The sequence below is a fragment of the Sparus aurata genome, chromosome 3 (assembly GCF_900880675.1).
Source record: "Sparus aurata chromosome 3, fSpaAur1.1, whole genome shotgun sequence".
NCBI lineage: Eukaryota > Metazoa > Chordata > Actinopteri > Spariformes > Sparidae > Sparus > Sparus aurata.
The window spans coordinates 6,181,244-6,203,296 of record NC_044189.1 but is presented as its reverse complement, the minus strand read 5'-3'; the positions used below and the strand labels follow the sequence as shown (position 1 = coordinate 6,203,296).

The window sequence follows — 22,053 nt, the reverse complement described above, 5'->3', positions numbered from 1 at the left end:
TTTAGGAGCAACTCCTAAAAATAATGGGTGTGTCAGTCGTAACTTTAGGACTCCTAATTTTTGAAAATAAGAGTTAAGGGGGGCACTTAATTCTCATCATAAACACATTTCTTTATCCAATATCTTTCCATAGGCTTTGTCATGGGCTTACAGGCAACTTCCTTATTTTCACTTCATGCATTGCGTAGCCTGAATGACTTTTCAATGGGCTGCCCTGTCACTCAACAGCCAATCACCGTTGTCACCGCTTCTGAGTGCATCCTTATAAAATGACGTCATCCATAGCAACAGAGAGTTACTTCTAGTTTAGGAGTTCACTGTTTTCATAACTAAAAGTAGGTCTCAGCGGCTTTGTGAATTACTTTTAAGAAACAACTCCTACATAAAAACTTTTAGTCCAATTTAGGAGTACTCCTAACGTTAAGATAAAAGTCTTTGTGAATACGGGCCCTGATTCACACAGTCTCCTCTGAACAGTCGATGTAGAGATGTGTCTGCTACGAGAACTCTGCGTGGCATTCATCTGGGCTCTGATCTGAGATGCTGTTAACTTGTGATTTCTGAGGCTGGTGACTTGATGATGAACTTATCCTCAGCAGCAGAGGTAACCCTCGTTTTTCCTCTCCTCGGGTGGTCCTCGTGTGAATCACTTTTGTCGTAGCGCTTGATAGTTTTTGCGACTGCACTTCAAAGTTTTTGCAATTTTCCGGACTGACTGACCTTCAGTTCTTAAAGTAATGATGGACAGTCGATTCTCTTTACTTAGCTGATTGGTTGATGCCAAAATATGAATTCTAACAGTTGTCAAACAGGGCTATCAGCTGTGTACCAACCTGACTTCTGCACAACACAACTGATGGTCCCAACCCTGTTAAGAAGGCAAGAAATTCCACAAATGAACCCTGACAAGGCTCACCTGTGAGGTGAAAACCATTTCAGGTGACTACATCATGGAGCTCATTGAGAGAAGGCCAACGGTTTGCAGCGCCAAAGCAAAGGGTGGCTACTTTGGGGAATCTAGGATGACCTATTTTGCACTTTTTTTGTTTACTACATAGTTCCAGATGTGTTCATTCATAGTTTTGATGCCTTCAGTGAGAATCTGCAATGTAAATAGTCATGAAAATTAACAAAAACCATTAAATGAGAAGGCGTGTCCAAATGTTTGGCTGGTAGTGTAGGTGATGTAGGTGATTACTACGAAGAAAACCTGTTATATCATAACAATGTTTTGTGTTGAAAACTTGTATCTTGGAGTAAACCTGTGTATCATTCAGCCTTTAACAACACACTGTACCATCAGCGGGATTTTGAAGCTGTTCATTTGAGGTAAAGAAGTTACAAACTGTTGCTTTAAAAGTTTTTTTATATTCCATATCTCAACTCAGTCTTTTTGTCAAATAACAGCCACAAAATGACTCTAATGTATTTTTCATTCATCTCCAATTTCTCTGTTAAAATATCTTTTTTTTTTATCTCACAGGGTACGAGCGGAGAGAGATAACAGTCACAGTCGATAATATTGTCCTCAAATCTTTCCACCGTCCGCCCCTCGGTCTCTCCTATCAGTAAAAAAAATCAGAAGCACCGCAACTTGTATTGTGTTGATAAAATGATATAACGAGTGATAGCATTGTCATAAAAACAGCTGCTCCTCTCCCCTCCCGCTCCGGCTGCACGCTGGTGCATTTAATTCACTTCTTTGCAAGAATCCGTCACATCTCCAGACGTTTTTTTTTCAAAAAAATTTCACTCCGGCGTCTCGCCTCGCGTGAAGTCTCGCTGAAAAATCCAATTTTAACCGCACGTGTGAAGCCACAGGTGAAGTGTCACTTCCGAGCAGCTTCTGATTCTGTTATCTTTTTTTTTTTTCCCACAGCTGTGAGCGTTTGAGCAGACAGGTGAGTCCGACACACAGGTAATGATAATATTATGCTAACAGAAAGAGAGAAGCATCGAGGATTTTTCGCATTTTTTTTGCCAAATTATGTGAATAAACAAATATCACACCACTAATTGATCCTGTGAGGAAATCCCTCGCTGGGCTAAAAAAAATAAATAATTTAAGCAAACAGAACTTTTTTTTCTCACCAAAATATTTGTTAGTATTCAATTAGGGAACAACACTGCGGCGCGCCATCTCAGCGGATTTCACAATTTGTGTTAATAAACAGATATTTTAGCTTGACATCTGCCGTGTTGGATTTTTCTGGCAGCTCGAAGGTTTCAAAACCCCCACCCGCTTTCTAAAACCGAGCAAAGAATAAACCAGAACCAAACTTAACTTTCACACCTCCCACGTCCTACGAGCAGGAAGCACGTTGTTCTTTTTCCCTTTTTTCCTTTTTCACCCGCGTTTTCGCTCAATCGGGACGCTACAGTATCAAAACTAGAGGAAACTAAATCTGCTCCGTCGCAACGTGACGATTAGATGAGATGAACAAGAGGCTATTTTCTTTAGCAACACATGACACTATATGTAAATATATACACACAAATACAGGAAGCCCTGAAGAGCTGCAGAGACACGGAGGGTTGACGGCTTTATGTCTGAACTTTACACGTTTTTGAGAGCTTTAATGTTTTGGAATAGAAAAAAGAGAGGACAGCGAGAGTGGATTTCATCACCTATATGAAATCCACTCTCGCTGTCCTTTCTTTTTTGTTCCTGCAGCAAATCAAAAGTCACCTCTTCACTGTAATTACTTTGGATAGTTTGGGTCACGTAGCACAAAGTGTAACGACACACCACCAAGTGTCCCGATGTATACAAAGAAGAAGAAAATCACAAAAGGATGAAAAAGAGGAAGAGCACGGCAGGCAGGAGGAAACACCACGACCTCGCTTTCGTGATGTTTTTCTGCCTCGACAATTATTTTTTTGCTACCCTGCCCGTTCCAAAAACAAGGTGGGATGTATTCAGGATTCAAAGGTTGTGGTGTGGGCTGTAACAAAACGGGCTTAGGAGTTAAAACTGACCCACTTCGGTCCAACGCGGCGCTGATGTGTGTTTAGGGAAGGCGCGATGCTTACGGAGGACGCGGCAGAGCGTTCTGGTTCTGATGCCCCGAGGAAGAGAAGCTTCTTCTCACCAAACTTCTTGAACACACTTTTTTTCTTTTCTTTTTCCTATTCAATTCGAGCATTATCAACTTGTGAAGGCATGAAGCGCGAGACATTGTTGTTATGGTAATCAGTGATTTAATATGCAGCACTGTGTGCGCTGATTTTAAAAAAAGGTGGCAGTTTGAGGGCACGTAAGCTCATTTTCGAGTTCATACTTTCATTTTTTTGGTGTCGACTGGAACATTTTTAAACATTTTGAACTGGAAGTAGACGACTTTAACTTCTCATTCTGTGGCAGATACTGATGTAGAGAAATGACATCATCTGCAAATACATTGATTTCCCTATACCGCTCAGTCATTATATGATCTGCTTCGACACCAGGCTGGATTTCCTTCCCTTGAAGAAATGACGGTCAAACTTACAGCGCTACTGTCAAAACGCAGGAAAAAGGGAATTGTTTTCTAGTTTGTCGTCTCCGTGTATGGAAGAAAGAATTGTGAGAACTCTACACTGCAAAAGAGAAAGAAACCCTGCTGATGGAGGAGGCAAAAAAGGTGAAAATGGAGAGTGATGACAAACGTGCATTCACTCGCTGAGAGAGAGCGCTGCTATGTGTTTCCTCTTACCACCAGGAAGTTGAGCGGTAGATCAATAAGTAACTAAATCTGCCTATGTTTCAATAAAACCAAGTGTTTTATTTGCCCTTTCACAGCACCGAGATCAGGTTTCAGGGTCAATTTGGGATTTTCATGGTTGTCTTGTGCTTTGGACGGTAGCCAGGCTGCTAGCGCTAGCCATTAATGCTAACGATTTCTTTGTGACAGCGGCACCGACAGTAACGCTGCAGGGAAACTAAACACTTTGTTTTTCTCACCCTGTCCATTGCTGCAGCACCTCTATTCACCCTCCATCTCAGGCGCTAGTTTGAGTGCTCAGTCTGCACTGATTGGTCGGCTCTCACAGGCCTGAGCGGGGCATCTGCAACCGTGGCTGTGCTGAGATCATAGCTGAGGGAAGCGACGGTACAGTTGTGATGTCACAACCTCACGTGAGTTCTGACGCCTCGACTGAAGGCACGCCGTCCGAATACAGGCTGTGTTCCTCTCCCGCTGGATTGAGCGTTTTTATACTTTCACAGTATCAATGCAGCTCTATAAATATATGACCTGCTTCATAATAAAAAAAAGGACTGAAAGTATCTCTTTCTTAAGACGGGACCTTTAAGGTGCATGTGCCAGCCAATCAGAAAACAGCATCCTCCCATTCCCCGTATTCCGTTCTCAAAACAGCTGGGTTATGTTTTGAGTGACACTGTACTAATATGTACAATATATATATTATACTGACAGAACTGTTCCACTGTCACTCAGCCTGGCCTGCGTGTTATCTGCCCACAGTGAGTGTGTTTCATTCAGCCTGAGCAGAGGTTAGCTCAGGGTTTGTGTCCCAGAGACTCAGTGCCAGAGTTCTTTCTCCCCACGGCGAGATCATCTGATTATTTCATGCACCGAGCTGCATGGTCCAATTTGCCTGTGTGTGCATGTGTGAAACGCCGTGTGCACATGTGTGTGTGTGTGTGTGTGCAAAGTGAGTTTGTCTTTCCAGTGGACAGCTATCTCGGTCGCTGCAGGCGATCCAGGAAATGCTTCTCCACTGGTCCCCTCAGATGTGGCTGTGTGCACGAGTGTGTGTCTGAGTGTGTTTGCATTTGAACGGCAACAACAGCCCCCAGCCCCGTGCCAGCTGGACTCCCCATGAAAGGACTGGATGTATACGTGTGTGTGTGTGTGTGTGTGTGAGGGGGGGGTGATGGAGTGATGTGCAGAGGGGTAGAGGACAGAGGGGGTCACAGCCTCCTGCCAAGCTGCTCTTTTAAACTGGACCAGAAGTTATGGGACTTTTTTTAGAGGACTTTCCTCCTGCTGCTGCCTCCGTTTGAGCCTCTCCGCCGCTTTCTGCCTTTTTTTTCCCCCCTCACCCTCTCTCCGCCCCCGACACTCGCCTTTATCTTGGTTTTCAGTCCTTCTGCAATCTCTCTCTCTCTCTCTCTGCTGCCCACCCCGACCTCATGTCCCCTCCCGTCCTCCACTCCAATCATCTTTTTCTGCCAACATCCTCTCCCTCTCTCTCCCTCCCTCTGTACACGGTGTGCTGGGCAGATCCAGCTGGCGCCGTGGCAACCAAGCAAGCCATGCATAGCTGGCATCGTGTGCATGCGAGCGGATGGGGGTGTTCGGGGTGGCGTTGTGGTGTGTGGTGGTGAAGGGGGGATGCTGTACACGTTTCACTCTTGTCAGCAAAACACTTAAGAACAAAATCTCTCCGGAGCTCAGGATACACGACAGAGGAATGGACTGCGAAGTGCGTGTCTATTAGTTTCCTTTAAGGTATCATCCTACTCCTCCTCCCTCCCCCCCCATCTCCACTTTCTCCTCATGCAACCCCACGTCTCTCCCCTCCTCTAAGTCGTGGCCCCGGCGGAGGCTGAGGAGAAAATCGTGACACGTGACGGCAGCTTCGACGGCGGGAGAAAAGCCAGACAGCGCGGCGCTTTCATCTCCCATTTAACAGAACAGAGAGGAGCCGTTAACAGTTCTCAGCAGGGAAATTAGCAGGGTGTGTTAGGCCCGTGTACACAAAGTGCCGGGGTATTAACTGTTACATTATTGAGAGCCGGATCCTTTCTGCGCCTGACAGTTGAGATCTCACGCTGTGAGACCGGAACCAGGCTTCCATCACTGCAGATAGCAGCATGTGGTTCACTCACAATGGTTTTTTCTTTTTTTTTCCCTCCAGGAGAACAAACGCAGGATCTTCACGCTTTCCATGAAGATAAATAAAGCTGCAGTCCTCCGCAGCCGCGAAAAACCTCATCTAAAAATCATGAGAATAGCACAGTTTTGAAGATAATCACACGCTGACCTTTGATATTGTCAGCCCGCTTGATAGGGGGGAGGTCAGCCGGGGCCGAACCATAATGGTCTCCTTCCTCAACCAAAGCTGTGTCTCGGGCCGAACTAATTGGCTCGACACATGCACGGTGCTGCAGCCGACTGACGATGTGTTCAGCTCTAAATCTCAGTGCTGGCAGTTTACTATTGAGGGGCAGGCAGAGGGAAAGCAACGCACAAAAGGTAAGCGCGGCTTTGTCGGGGAATAGGTTTGACATTTTCAGTGCGGTTTCTGTCAGCGGATGATTTTTAAATATTGCGGGAAGAAAGGCCACAGTGACATGAAAAGAAGACACACACACACACACTTGTTGCTGTTTGTGTAAAAACGAGCTGTCATCACTTTGCTGTGCAGTGCTGTCCTGTGGAGAGCTGTTAGAGCCGCGCACTGCTGATCACGAGATTTCATTGTGTGGCTCTGCACGGGCAGCCGGGCCGCGTGGAAAAACGCCACAGACGATTTCACGGCTCGTGCACTAAATGTCACGTGTCTGCCAGTGTTTAGTTTAACAGCTTAGTTTTGCTAAATTCACTCTGTTTGTTGAAAATGCATCCATTTTCTGGAAGGCAGACGGTGTATGATTAATTTGTTCGGTGGCAAGTGCATCAATTAGTAACTCACACACTGCTGAGTCATTCGGCCATGTGTGTAATCGTTTTTAGCAAGGTGAGTCAGACAATGCAGTCTGATTCACTACCAGTGGCAGACTTACCATCTGGAGTCTTGGGAGTTTTTTCCAAGTGTGTTGCCTTTACATCCGGGCCAGTGCAGAAGAGAAGATCATACTTATTCCCCCCGTCTATTTATGGATCCCTTATTGTAGAAGTTGATATTTGGCACCTTTATTTAAATTATTACGCAGGTCTAGATGGTGTATTAATCAAAACGCACAAGAAATGCGCCTGTAGTCCGAAAATGTGCCTCCAAACCAGCTGTCAGTACTTCTGTTTTGTATTGGCAGAGCCGATGCCAAAGCAAGGTGGGCGGGGCCTACTCAGGCCTGTGAGAGCTGACCAATCAGAGCAGAGCGGGATTTTCAAGAGGGGCTGGGAACTCAAACAGAGCGTGAAAAGAGGTGCAGAGCAAAAGAGAGTATGACAAAGACATGCTTTTTTTCAAACACTTTCTAGTAGACACCCAAAATAAACATATGAACCTTAACAACTATAATCATATGGGACCTTTAAAACAAGATGACAGTAGGCATAAACATGGTCTTGGTAAATACTTTACATAAGGTAACATTTAAGTAACATTTCCATTAAAATGTATAAAAACACTACACCTACGTCAGCTGTTTTCTAACATGATCCCAAATGTTAAAACTTAGAGAAATGCGTCACTGTATTGATGCTAACGGTTCACTTCATTTGGTCGCCTGTCATAACAGCATTATATCCCTTTCACGCCCTCTAGCTGCAATAACGTCCATGAAAACACCGGATGATACGTCAGAGAGCTAACCCTCAGCTAGCTAGCCACTCTGTTGTTTACTACTGTTTGTATTGATCACTCATAGATTGATAAATGTTTTATTGAATCTGTCATCACCTTCAATACAACAGTCTGGTTTGGTTCATTGTCCAACATACATCGCAACCCGCTTAACAAAATCATAAACATGAGCAGTAAAATAATTGGACTGGCACAGGAATCACTTCACAGCATCTACAATAGACGGACTAAACAAAAAGGTTTTTAGATAGCTTCAGACACTGCGCACACACTACATTGCCACTATAGTCTCCTACCTTCAGGCCTGAGATACAGATCCCTCACTTTTAAAACAAAGAGAGCCATGACAAGCTTTGTCCCAGCATCAATCAGATTACTGAACAGCTGACCCGGTCTGGCTTGTGTGTTGGGGTGTGTGTTCGTGTGTGTGTGAGCGTGTGGATGAGTGTCCTTCTCTTTTTAACATTTGTTTTGTACTTCTAATTTTTTTTTTTTCACCTGTATGTATTTATTTGCTTATTTATCTTGTCTAAAATTTGCACTGCACTGACGCTTTTTACAAATGAAGTTCCTAACGGAAAAATAAAGTTCTTTGAATTGAATTGAATTGAATTGAATTGATTCTCATTGTGGCAGCAGTAGGTTGTTGAACAATGATTACTGTTTGAAGACAGAGCTCGTTAACACTTGCCTAATCAAAAAACACGTCACCTGCAGAGCTTTAAGACTTCTGACTCATGCGTCTGGTGCTCAAGGCTTAGCTGGTGTGCATTGTATGGTAATACTGTCACAACTTCAGCCAGACTTTAGTTTTTCCTTCGTCTGTTTCCTGTTTTTCCACACTAACTCTCATGTCATTTCAGACCCCGCCTCTCTCCCCCTGCTCTGCATTACCTGTTGGTTTGATCCACCTGGCCTGCCCCACCCCCATACTCACCTGCTCCTCATCAGCTAATCAGCCCCTCAGTAGTTGTACAGATCCTTTTCCCTCAGTTCTTTGCCAGATTGTCTAGTGTGTGTTCACCTAGCTCTCAGCGTTCTATCGTTTGATTCTGATTCTGATTCTGATCGTGCCTGTTCGTGTTCTGACCTGCCTTTTCGGACTTTGGACTTTCCCTTTTGCCTGCTCCTGTTTGGATTTGTTTGCTTCGCTGACTGATCACCTGGTTTGACCTTCGCTTTGTATTAAAACCCTGTTTTTGCACCTGAACCGTTTTTGTGTCGTGCTATTGGGTTATTGCCTGCCATTTTGTGAAGCCTGACAAATACGAATGTTGGCTTGATGTTGAATCTGCTGCTATTCTGACAAAAACATTGTCCTCAAACTAAATAATGATATTTAAACATTTCATGGCACCGTCGACCTCCATGAATAAATTCCAAACTCATTCATCGGGTTTTTTAAGAGCTGGTCTAATTCATCCAACAGAAGAAGAGTCGGGCTGTCCACCTTGACACGCACTTGAGTTAGAAATGCAAAAGTTCACAATGAAGTACAAATGAAGCGTATTTTGTAGAATCAAATCAAAGTTGAAATCGCTCGAGTAGCACAGACACACAAAGTGAGAATCTCTGGCATGAAGAACAGGAGACGTCACAGCTTTTCCAACAGTAGCCAAAGTCACTCTGACCAGTTCAGTTGTGTCAAAGTGCCCTTGAGACACACACGCACACACACACACACACACACACACACAGAGAGTGCCTACATGCTCACGGGAAGTCACTTTGGACGAGCGCGTCAGCTAAAACGCTAAACAAAAAGCACACTGCCATCTTTGTTAGCTCGTGCCAGCTCCGCTCTCATTTCTGGCGCTCCCGCTCTATAAGTGGACGCGTTAAATCGTCAGATTAAGTCGCTGCGTTACTTTATACCCATTTAGTTATTTTAGTCGGGTGGAACAGAAGCGAGCGGTGAAACGCCGAGGACAGAACACAGAGGAGGATGAATCACAAAGTCTGAGCTTGATCTCAGGGACTCAGAGATGAAACATTTGTGTGTGTGTTATAAGTCAAAAGTACTCAAAGTGTGTGTGTGTGTGTGTGTGTGTGTGTGTGTGAACTCAAGAGATTTGACATGTGTCTGCAAAGGATTTCAGCGTGTTAAGCCTACATGTGTGTGTGCTGAGAGGGGCTAGAGTACCCCTCCGTGATACTTTGAGTCAGTCACAGCTACGCTTCCAGCTAGAACAGTAGCAGCTTAGCCACTTCTGAACCTCCCACACATCCCTCCCAACACACCGCCCGGCTACAAAGCATCTTTGTTCTCCGAGGAGACAATTCAAATCTCCAGCTCTGATTTCCCACGGATTTTTCTAAATGTAGCTTTCCCCCCTCTGTCTCTGTCTTTTTTGCAAAAAGAGCAGAAGTTGAAAATGTTTATTTAGTTGTACCAGCTCAACACGGTGATTATTCAAACTAATCCCTGAGAAAAGGAGAGAAGGAGAAGGGGAAGAAAGCATTTTGACCAGTGAAGCAGGCAACACTGTGGGAACACACACACAGTGATAAGAAAGACACTCTAACAGGTTTAGAGGCCTGGCTGCTGATGTGCAGTGAGGCGGTTCAGCATGTGAACATGTTCCTGGGTGTTTGTCTGTTTGTGTTTGTGAATGTGTGTGTTGGATCAATGCGTGAAAGCGTCAGAGGGGCAGAGGAAAAGACACACAAAAAACCCCCCGACCGAGCACCGTGGCAACAGCAGCTGAATCTCCGGGCTAGCAACACATCAAAAAAACCAGCAGAGAGATCAAGAGTGCATGCAGACCCGAGCGCCGGACCCTCGCCAGACAGGAGAGAAAAACTCAACAGAAATGAAAAGACAGAGCACGTAGAGCGCTCATGCTTCGGTGTTAGTTGTTATGTAACAGAAATAGTGGATGCAAAGAATGGAAAGGTGAAATAAATTTTTGAAAATAAAGAAGTAAGAGAGAAGAAAAACAAACCCGGGCAAACTGGCTCACACCAACTTCAACCCCTTGGAAGAATTTAAAAACCCAGCAACAATCCCAACACCGCTGAGTCCACCGCGGGGCCAAAGCGCTGCGACCAGGGCGCCGCTCTCACTCTCATGAACCGCCGTTCACATTTAATTTGCGTCCAGCAGAGCTGCAGTTTCCCGGTCGCGGTGTGGTCGCGTTCGCTCCGGCTTCAACAGAGAGTGGTTTCGATCTAAGTTATAAACATTGCGAGCCGGCCCTTGTCCTGCAATTTGGCCCCGCTGTGGCGGAAAGGGTCAATCAGAAGCCTCTGCCGCGCCTTCGCTAAAAGCCGGCCGGCGAGGACGAATGCATGAAAGAACAAAAAAATCCAATGTGAAGATTGAGAGAGACAGAATCCCTGCAGCTCTCAGATCAGCCCTGATCCCAGCGTGTGTGTGTTTGTGTGTGTGTGTGTGTGTGTGACAGGGAGATTTATGTTTGTGTGCATGCATGTGTAAAAGTGTATCTGCATGTTCGAGGAGGGATGTGGCCTGTATGTGCGTGTAGATGTCGTGAACTGTACACGTGCACCTACATCAGTGCACGGGATGAAGTGTGGAGCAGCGTCGGCTAACTAGTGTGACTCACATTGTGTGTGTGCATGTGTGTGTGTGTGTGTGTGGGCAGGAATCACATGGTGTCAGTGGAAATCGTCCTGTTGTGTTTGACGGGCTGCTGTGCTGTGTCACCTGTGTGTTTTCATCAAATATGTATGCACGTGCGCCTCGACTGTTCGCTGCGCCGTGTGTATCCGTGCACGCTCCCACACGTGTACGGCAAATGTGCGGTTCGTGCGGTGTTTTGTGTGTGTTTGTCGTCTGTGGTTCGATGGACTCACCGATGACGATGGTGGTGATCTGGTGCCTGCTGGCTCCGTGCTTGTTCTTGACCTCGCAGATGAAAGTGGTGTTGACGGCGTCGTCCACCTTCCTCACCGTCAGCTTGTTGCCGTCCACCACCACCGAGTCGGGCAAAGAGCCAGAGGCCCTGCGGGAGAGGACGGTAGGACGGAGAGAATAAGGCGAGGAGGAGATTTGTTGAGATGATTAGAAAAAAAAAAAAAAAAGAAGTGAGAGGACGGAGGGAGGGAATAAAAAAGATGTAAGATAAAGGAGTGAATTGACCATACGTTTTGAGACGTTGGATAAAATGAGATGAAGTCGAAGAAAATCAAAAAGACAAATCAATGAGAGTGAGGAGAACAGGAGAAAAAAGAAGAAACAGAAAAGATGGAAAGAGATACAGCAGCAGAGAGAGAGAGACGGTCTGTGACTGCACAATTCAAAGACAGCAGTTCTGTGAGCAGAATCACAGACATGTGAACAGCCGTTCTGTCTCCCCGCTCAGCATCCACACGCACAGCACGCCATCTGTCCGTCAGGACGAGATGTTAAGAGCGTTTGTGCTTATCAGAAAATTGCTCAGAAATGATCATTAAAGGAAGGATTGTTGTGCACGCTTCTGTCGTGATGACGGCAACAAGCAGACTGTCTGTCACTATCTCAGAGGGAGACCGAACGACTGCACAGATGGACGGAGGGGGATTCTTACGCGGTCCAGGTGACGTTGGTGGGCGGAGGGTTGGCGTTGGCCTGGCAGAGGAGCACGGCGCCCGAGCGGCCGACGTACCAGTTGTTGTCGTAGCCCTCTATGGACACAGAGGGAGGGTCTGAAACAGAGAGAGGGAGAGAGCTGATGAAGGAAGCTGAATGAAACCAAATGTGAGAGTCACAGAGATGTTTGACACTGTCCGGTTCACGGAGAAGCCACACGATCCGGTTCACTGACATGTCAGCGCCCACATTTTGTGCGCTGCAGCAGAACCGTTTGGTGTACAGTCGTCGTTTTGAGCTCTTTTTAAAAGGTTATAAGTTTAATTTTCCCCCTTGGCGCTGACAGAAGACCCGCAACTGCTTCTGGCATCAATCTATAGGAGTTAGACCTCACTGAATTATTTATTTATTTTTCTTGCCTGAATTTGACTTGAGAGTAGCTCAGGAGAGAGGAGAAAGAAGAGAGAGTGGGTCACTCATTGGCTGTTGCAGGCTGTAGGGCGGGCATACAAGCTCATATCGACTCAAATGAGCTGTCAATCAAACGACTGCTATCCCAGGATCTCTGGTTAACGGGGATTATGACATCCACTGTGAGGATCTTTTACAGAAGAATGGAAGCCTGAACAGGTTAGCTTGTTAACTCGCTAGCTTTGAACAGCGTAGTCCAAGGGGTCCATAAAAGAATAACATTATTATTTCAACTTTGATTCAAGTGAAATCTTGTTTCCTGTGCAGTTTTCCATAGCGGCTGACTGTAAATACCACAATACCCATGAGCCTCAGCCGTCATTTAAATAAAAAAAGAAGCAATATGGAGGCAGAAATCAGAGTTGCAGTGTTTCCAGTCCGCCTCTGATCCCCTTGTTGCAGCTGTGGGTAAAAACATGGAGCCAGAGTTACCGAAGTCATCCAAAATTGACTCCGAAATTCAAAAGTGAGAATATCTAAGCTGCAGTGTGTGTTATTATCAGTTTTCTCCACAGTTTTTTTTTTCCAATACTGGATGCAAAATCCCATAAAATATAAGTGTGGTCCGGCGTTGCGCATCGCATAAAACCAAAAACTTCTTCACACATCTTAAAACCAACTCATTTGGACGGCAGAGAAGTGTGAAATGATAAAGCAGCAACACGTTAACTCTCTCTGCCTGCCGATTCTCTTCATCGACTTTCACATTCGTTAAGACGCGCTCGGTTATTAGCGTTAACCTCGGCATGCTGCTCATATTCACACTGACTTTTTCTATTTTTTTTCTGCGACGTGGAAGGCAGAATATCTTTAATCTCAACAGTTCATCAAACTAGTGAACTCTTCCTACAGCTGCAGCGGTCGCCCAAATAAAAAAAAAAAAGCTGCTGCTCTCGTCTCCTCTCCGTCGATGTGTGTTGCGTACTGGCCGTTGCGGAGCGTGACGGTATCGACTGGACTCCAGCTCATACCAAAAACAGAATAATAATGTTTTATCCTCGACAACCCCTCGGCTCTGCCTCATTTGTTTCTCACTTCCTTTCACCTTGCTCGACATGTTTGTTAATTGCTCAGGGAATAAAACATGGATCTTGCTGTTGAGTGATAGTAAATGAACGGACTTCCAGTCTACTGACCGCTCAAAGCGCCGTACAGCACTTGTCCGATACACACACACAGTTGTTCACTGATGGCTGAGGCTGGAGCAATTTGGTGTTTGGTATCTTGCTCAAGGACACTTCGACATGCAGCTAGGGGGAGCCGGGTTCCAAACCAGCGCCCTTCCGATTACCAGACGACTATCCGCCCCCCTAGTTTAGGATCTGGCGAGCTTCAGTGATGGATAAGCAGCTGTGGGTGGATTAAAACTTGAACTTGAGTGATACAGGACTGTCGGGTTAAGTGTTGGATCAGGCTTGAATTAAAGGGGACTCTGTTGGCGGAGGTATGCACTCTACTGAGTGCCACTCTAGCTGAATACTAGCACTAAATCCTTTTGAGTCTGGTCATAATCTCAATATTAAGGACCTCTCATACTTACAAAAAAGACATTTTATTGCCGTAAATGTTAAATTCAAATCTAAGACATTCTGGTTTTACAGCATCCGTCTTCATGGTCCTAAACTCCGCAGCTTTGTGTCCACTCACAGGTGAGCTATCGAGCTAGATCACCAGCTAGCGGCTGGTTCTCAGCCTCTCAACACAGGTAAGGGTTAGGAAACATCACGAACATCTTTTTGTTACGTGACTGCTTCATGTGCCGCGCTGGAAGATCAGCTCGGAGGAACTGACGGTAAAACAAGGTGACATCAGGCTGTCTTCATGAATCTCTGCCATTTTGAGATGTTTTATCAATCTGTGTCAACATGTCGCACAAGAAAACAAACTTAAAATAAAAAAAGGGGGGATGCCCCGGTGTGTACGGTGACGCGTTTAAGCTCCTCTGTAGCAAAAAATGTCAAAAAACACAGATAAAGAAAACGTTAAAGAGCTTTTCAGCACTCTTACGCGAGGAGGATGAGAGAATCCCTTAGCGTCACGCTCACGTGAGTCTAAAGCGAAGCCAGGCCGAAGCTACGGGAAACACTTAGCTCCGCTTCTTCTGTGTCAGAAACCTAAAGACGGAGAGACGAACTGATAGAGAGGAGGAGTGTGAGGACACAACGGTGTGTCGAGGCAGCGAGAGGAAGAAGCAGCGGGACAGGAGGGTGAGTAGTGTGGTGTGTGTGTGTGTGTGTGTGTGTGTGTGTGTGTGTGTGTGTGTGTGTGTGTGTTCCTCCTGGAGAGCGCTGACCTATAAAAGCTGATCTGAGTTACACAGCAGACAAGAGACATGATCCCTCACACCGTCACTAAACCAACACATCCACAAAAAGAGGCGTCACGGCGTGCGAGCGTGCGGCGCTCCGGTGCTCCCATCGGCCCCCGCGAGGGGACCGGTTACGAGGGCGAGGGACGTTTTTTTTTCGTCCATGTCTCTCGTCTCCATTCAGAGCTGCTGTTAGCGTTAAAGAATGAGTGTCCGCACAAGTATTGACATGTTTTTTTACCCGCCAACAGCTCACACAGGTGAGATTCCTCCGCCTTGTTTTCTTGAGTGTATGTGAGGTTAACCGGGAAAAGAGATACTGTAAAAACACGAGCATGGACGCCCACGCGCATACAGATGAGTGAATCAGTTTGCATTCACACCGAGGTGGTGTGTGTGTGTGTGTGTGTGTGCGTGTGTGCGTGCCTTTTAATAGCAGATAAAGATTCTTTGACAGGCGTGGGCGAGCTGACCCCCGAGCATGTGAGAGGTCGTATATACGTGTTGAAGGAAATCTCACATGTATTCCTCATTATTCCTCTCCACAGCTCGACAGGCTGCTGGATTGTGCGTGTTGTCTGTGTGTGTGTGTGTGTGTGTGTGTGTGTGTGTGTGTGTGTGTGTGTGTGTGTGTGCAGACTAAATATTGCAGATTACCATAAAAAAAACAAAAAAAAAACCAGAAGGGATGAATCCGGTTCGTCTTTGTGGGAAATGTCAGCGAGGTAGGTCACACGGTTGAGACAACGCTGTCAGCAGCCCGAACCGGTTCTGATATTTTAATCCCATGTACATTAGAACGGGATCAAATGGATTAGGAGAAAACATGTGCTTTCTCGTGTTTCCTGTAGAACCGAAAGTCGGAAAGAGAACAAAAGCATCAAGTCTGAGCTCCGGTTTGAGACTGGGCGTCACCACAGGCATCCGTTTCGTCTTCCCTCGTGTTGGCTGTAATTACACAATCTCGACTCATTTGTCATAATCGGCTTTGAAGTAAATAACAGGAATGGTGTTGAGCACAAAGACCTTGAAGGATGCTCCGATTAATGAAGCGCACGCCGCCCAGCTGTCGAGTGGCTAATCACCAAAGAATCTCAGCAGCAGAGATGAAATGTAGACGTGTTAGTGTCATGACGGCGGGCCGACTGTAATGCAGATGACATACGCCGGCGCAGTTGCCAGGATGTCATGTTAGCAGTGTCCGAGGTTGACAGTTGTACCAAACGCGGCAACTCACATTCTCATTATGTGCTTATTAGCCACCTGTCACAGCAGGAGGTGGAGGGGAAGGCGGTGCAATCGCATCCAACACGGCTGTCAACACACCACTGGATGTTTTTATGGACATCTGGAAATATTTTCATCGTGGTTTTGTTGCCTACGTCCACGATCGAAGTGACCAACACAGGTATTTTTAGCCGAACGACGATGCTTTCCTCACCCTAATCAAGAGTCTTTTTTGCATGAAGCTAACCAGAGCAAAAGCACAACGTTGTGACAAGTTGCATTATGAAGAAAAATCCAAAACATTTCCAGTGGTTTTGCAGAAAACGTACTTGGCTGACATTTAATATTACTCTAAAATTAGCGTGCAAACCCGTGAAAAATCAGCGACCGACTCCTTTCCCACCGCCAGGAGACGAGTTTGTATGAAGGACACTGAGCAGTCGAGAGCGGCAGGTCATATTTCTCACCAGACTACATCCGAAAGAAGTTCAACAAGTTTTAAAAAGTCTTAATAACATTTTGAATCAGACGCATCGTTTATTTTTTTCTGAGCTAATGACCCGAGACATCTGGCTTCTTCCTCATCTCTGCTGAGAGCTGAACCAGTCAGACAGCCGGCTAGGATTCGGAAGCTAGTGACAATGTAACGGTTCTCACTTCTTAATAACTTTTACTTCAGTCTCTCTTTCAAACTGGACAGGAATGGAAAAATGTGATCGAGCTTGTGGCCTTTCCTTTAATGCAAGGTGCGTGTCCACCCAGGTTTTGTGTTTTCATCACAGCCGTCGAAGCCGGAGCCGGAGCCGACAACCACCCCAGACTAGAAAACATATACTAGGTGAAAAAAAGGTTTAAACTAACTTAAGCCAAAGGAACAGGTCTGGTTTAAAGCTTGGCCCCTGACAGAATTCCCCTGGAGGAAAGTCCACCTAGTTGGCTGTATAGTGAGCTGCCTACATAATACATTAAATGGTAGTACATAAAACACTGGGAGTGAAAAATTTATAACGTGGCAATCAGTTTCATTGTGCTCGTTGTTTACACCACGGTCACGTACGGCGCTCTGCAGGGCTGCCACACCGTACACACACACACACACACGCACGCACACACACACACACACACACACACACACACACACACACACACACACAGAGGCCTTCACACCGCCATCCATTACAGAAAACACTGACTTTTATGGTTGGTTGTATTCCTGCGCTACTCACACAGTGTCTCATCTACGCAAATAAAAATGAAAGTGTGTTTTCAGAAGTTACGGCGAGGAGGCCAGATGTTCTTTGTCATTGGGATCATTAGAGGAGCTTCAGAAGGGGAGTGTGGAGAAAGAGCGGCACGATAACATATTAAAGTATCATCTCATCATCATTGCCGTCACACCGGTTGGATTTAAATGAGAGCTGCTGCTTTTTATACTTGCCAATCTGCGCAACGTGTAATGTGTCTATGAGCCGTGACATGTGTGCAGGTGACAGCCAAAGTAAAGGCCTGCAGGCTCACCGATCTGTGCGTGAAGTTGTTGGCAGTTGGTGCTTTTGGATCCAGCCAAGTTATTCATCCAGTTAGTTGTATCCTTGGTTGGACCCATGACACATGATTTAACTTTCCCTCCAGGCTATGCATGAATTTCCCAGTGTAATTACTAAAGGTGATCTAGTATGCTTTTTATTTTTTTTTTTTTCCTTTCCTTCAGTTGTGTTATTCAGGTTCTTGTCGGCACAAACAGAACCACAGAAAACCATAGAAAACACACCTCCAAGAGTCAGGAGGGGTAATACGGCGCCGCAACACCGGACAGTACAAGGACTGATTGATGCATGTCCAACCTATTCGAGCAGAAACCCAAAATGTAATTGGACCAGAAGATGAATGAGTCTGCATGTGTGTCGTCCTTACATTCCACAGACAGCCTCACGGAGAGCGCCCACGGCCGCTCCTGCGTCCTCTGCTCCACCATGCAGGTCAACTCCCTGCCGTCATCCGCCGGCGTGGGAACCAGCCGGTAATCGCTGCGCACGGTCACCGTGCCGTCCGGCCCGTTCATGGTGCTGGTTGAGTGGTTGCCTCCGACCTGCGTCAGCCACTTGATGGTGGCTGCCGGTTTGCCGTCCGCCGCCTCGCACTGGGCCACCACCACCGACTTGGAGCCGGCCTGGACCGTCACTACGTTGGCCGAGTTCTTAGGCTTGGCTGGAGAGAGAGAGAGAGAGGGAGAGAAACAGCAGCATTAAATGTCAGACGGAGACAAGAGAGGTAGAGAGAAAGTCAGCAGATAGGGATGGAAACAAGAGGTGGACCGGGGGGGCACAGAACAATGAAAAATGGAAGCAGAGGGAGGAAGATGAAAAAAAGAGACATCATAGGTGAGGCAGGGAGAGAACAGAGGAGGAGGCGGTTCAATCAGTCTGTTGTGAATATGCACCGCGGCATCCTGCTGAGGCTGTAATGAAACTCGGAGAGCGAGGGAGCCCTCCGGTGTGACCCCGGGCCACGCAACATCACAGAGACAGAGTACGTACGGCGAGATCCTAAAAAAAAAAAAGGCTTACAGTAGCTAAATTTAAGGCGTTGTAGAGCATTAGACTGTTTTAATCCCATTAATATATGTTTTTCCACGGTTTAATGACAGCTGGTGTGCTTTTAGAATAATCCAGGACAAAGCTCATCCCTCAAGTACTTGGGAAAATCTTGCAAACTTAAAAACTTTTAAGGGAAGAAAGTGAAACAGACCCTCAAATATTTAGCGTCTTTAACATCAGCCAGCAGGTTTTGAGGGAGCTTCATCGACTCAGAATGTTTTGCTGGAAAACCCCCCAAATAAAGTGAAACAGCAAACAGTCTGGAGGCTCTCACATTATCACAGCGATGGGAAAAAAACCCCTGCACTTCCTTCTCCCGTCACGTTAGCTTTGTTAAATCAAACCGGACTTAGCTTACAAAGTGGCAATGTTCCATGAAAAATGTCCTTCTGCTCTTAAAGGGGAAAAAACCCAACCAATGACGCACTATCAATCAATGTGTAAATGTCAGTGAGTTCATTTATTTTGTGATGTCAAGTGTTGTAATTTACCCACTCCTCTTAAACATGTGTTACACAGTCCTGGACTGCAGGGTGTGATTTGGTAACTTTCCCCTGAAATGCCCTTCAGTGTGTCGTAGGCAGCTGTATGTGTAATGTGACAGTAATAGACTGGAATTGAAAGATTTTACTAATAAGGAAAAAGTCAGGCAATTATTGTAAACACTGTTTTTTTTCCCAGTGCATCCCCTGCTGGTTTATTGAGGCTTCTCACAGCGGAGAAATTGGTTTGTCTGTGTTTTATTTGGCAAATTTCCTTTTTTCACTAAATGCCTCTAGAGAGCAGTCCTCGCTCTTTGGTTCTAAGGGACCGAAATCAATGTTTATATTTCCATTAATTTTTTAAAAAGGGTTGAAGATTCACAAGTGAGACTCCAAGCAACCAACAAAACAGAGCCGAAAAAATGCGAGGTGTATCATTAACCTTTAGCTTTACTCAGTGTTTTTCATTAAGATCTTAAAAACACAGATGTGACTAGAATGAGTCTGCCGAAGGTCTTAGTTTCATCACAGCAGCCTTTCAAAGACACAAATGTTTCGCATCAAGTTCAGAATGAGAAGTCCACAACAAGTATCAAATCATCTACAGTGGGTGTCTGAAAGAAAACAGGAAGCAGGGTTGAAAATGTAGACAACTATCGTAACTCATTAGCTTTGTTGCATCAACTCCCTCCGTCTACTCTGTTTCCATCTTACTGTGATGCTCAGCCCATCAATCTTCAATGCCAGACTTTCAAAATAAAAGCTTGCTGCACAACAGTTTGGTTAGGTTTAGGCGCACAAAATACTGGTTGTGTTTAGGAAGAGATCGTACTTTCGGTCAAAACTGAGCTGGATGGTTGTTAAGCTGTCCGGGGAGGGAGCTCTCTCCAACCGCATTGTAGGTGGGTGATAAGAAAGAATCCATCTCGTGGCAAACTGGAACGGCCATCTTTGAGCAGAGGAGGTGGCCGATGACGTTACATATCGCCCTCCTACAATGCAGTACTGAGTTCCCTCCCCAGACAGCTTAACAACCATTCACACCCGGACTCCCCTAGTTGCCTACGATACAGCACTTAGAATTACCATGACCTCGATGACTGAGATCCGTCATCAACAGATACAAATACAGATAACGATGTGCACGCCCATTCCCACTAAAAAGATCTTCCATGTTGACTGTCCTGAAGATACCATCAGATGAGACCGCAAAAACAAAGAGCAGGAACAGGCATGTAGAGCTTAGACGAAACAAGGCGAGATAGACAAGAGAGGAGAGAGATCGGACGTAAAGGAGATAAAGCAAAACAGAAGAGGACAGAGGAGGTGAATCAGACGTAAACAGAAAGGAGGAGGGGTAAAACAGAGGCAGACGGGGTTTATATTGATCTAACAAGTCCGGAGTATCCATCCCTGATGTGTTTCGTGACACCGCATCCAATTGAGCCCGCTGCTCCTCCTCACATCGGTCTGAGGCATCCTGAGTACAGAGTAATTACAAGGCAAGCGGGAAGCCATGTTAACGGAGCTGAATAAACACTTCAACCCTCCCCCGCACACCCCCACACCACCAACACCACCCACACCACCCCCGTGTGGTAATATCAACAGGCTGAATGCCAGAGACTGACAGCGAGACAGGAAAAATGCATTACAGTAATGTTTCCAAACACTGTTGACTGCATGAGACGTGTTTGATTTACGAAACCGAGCTCTTAAAAGGTGAACACTTTCCTGTAGCAGTCATACGCGCCACATGTTTTCCTAACTAAGTATTCAAATTGCATTTTGACGAGTGCTGAGCCGAAAGGACCGTGAACAGAACTATTCCAGTTATAAACTCCTCCAAAACTCCCACTCACATTTGTAGATTACAATATGGAGATATCGTTTTCACTCTGGAAACGATTAGACTTTATTCCAGAACATTTGCCTTCCCCTCCTTCAGAGAGACATTTGCTGTGACACATGGTCCCTGTGGTTGGTGGGGACCATTCGGCGAGGCAAACACTTGCCCTGACTTGAACCTGAGACTCCTCTCAGGCTGTCTTTCTTCTCACCTTGGCAGTAGTTCCAGAACAAGGCCTGTGACTGGAAGATTGCCAGTTTGAATCATAAACATTTGGGAGTACCCGCCAAGTGTGAAGATTTGTAACCGAGTGAGAAGCCGGCTGTTGCTGAATTAAGGTGGCATCCACACAGGACAGCCGACATCTGTCATCGTCACACGAGTTCGCGGTGAAACCAACCGGACACCCGAGAAAGCAAATTAGGAGAAGCCCAGCGCTGACCCATATTATTACTTATATCTGGCTCACATTCTGTCGCTCAGTAACAGTGGAGCTCTTACAATCTGGCTGCAAGGACAACAATTTAGCCGTGTGCAGAACTGGGCCAGACCACAGCCACACCGAAGACCCGGCTCTAAATCAGATAACAAGCTTGTTTGTTGATCTTGGCTCAGAATCCAAATGCTGCATATATTTTACATGTGTGCGGTCAGAGACAAGCCATTTTTGGACCAAAGCCCCCCTGCTAGTGCCTTAACTGACCCACTTTATCCTTAAATCAACCAATGTTGACCCAGAAGCATCTCCTATCTAGGTTGTGTCACTGCACGCTTCCCTTGAACCTGTTTATAGCAATCTGTGTCGAACCATTTGAAGCTATCTGTGTTTTAGTCACAAATCCAAACAACTAATGGATGGATTGCCAAACATACAAAGTCCCCAGAGGGCGAGGGCGCTGCCAACACTGGTGATCGCCTGACGTTTCCTCCAGCAACACCACGAGGTTTTACATTGTTTTGTTTTAGTAAAATGTGCAACTAGTTTCATGTTGATGTTCCGTTCATGTTTCCGGGACCTTTCATTTAGCGCCAGGTCACCGGCACTGTTCTTCATGACCACATACCTCAAAAACTAAAGAGGCTGCTTGATGGACCCTCAGCAGTGTGTG

At 45.9% G+C, this 22,053-nt stretch overlaps 1 protein-coding gene across 2 annotated transcripts in view; it reads right to left on the bottom strand.

The window, feature by feature from the left end:
• The window catches only part of pvrl2l (PVR cell adhesion molecule related 2 like), a 322,935-nt gene that overhangs the window by 156,137 nt on the left and 144,745 nt on the right, over positions 1 to 22,053 (bottom strand). For both annotated transcript variants that reach the window (XM_030411868.1, XM_030411869.1), the window contains exons 4-6: positions 17,931 to 18,224; positions 12,009 to 12,126; positions 11,296 to 11,444 (exon numbers count right to left, since the gene is read on the bottom strand). In XM_030411868.1, the coding sequence (XP_030267728.1) occupies positions 11,296 to 11,444; positions 12,009 to 12,126; positions 17,931 to 18,224 (561 nt within the window). The remainder of the gene's footprint in view (positions 1 to 11,295; positions 11,445 to 12,008; positions 12,127 to 17,930; positions 18,225 to 22,053) is intronic.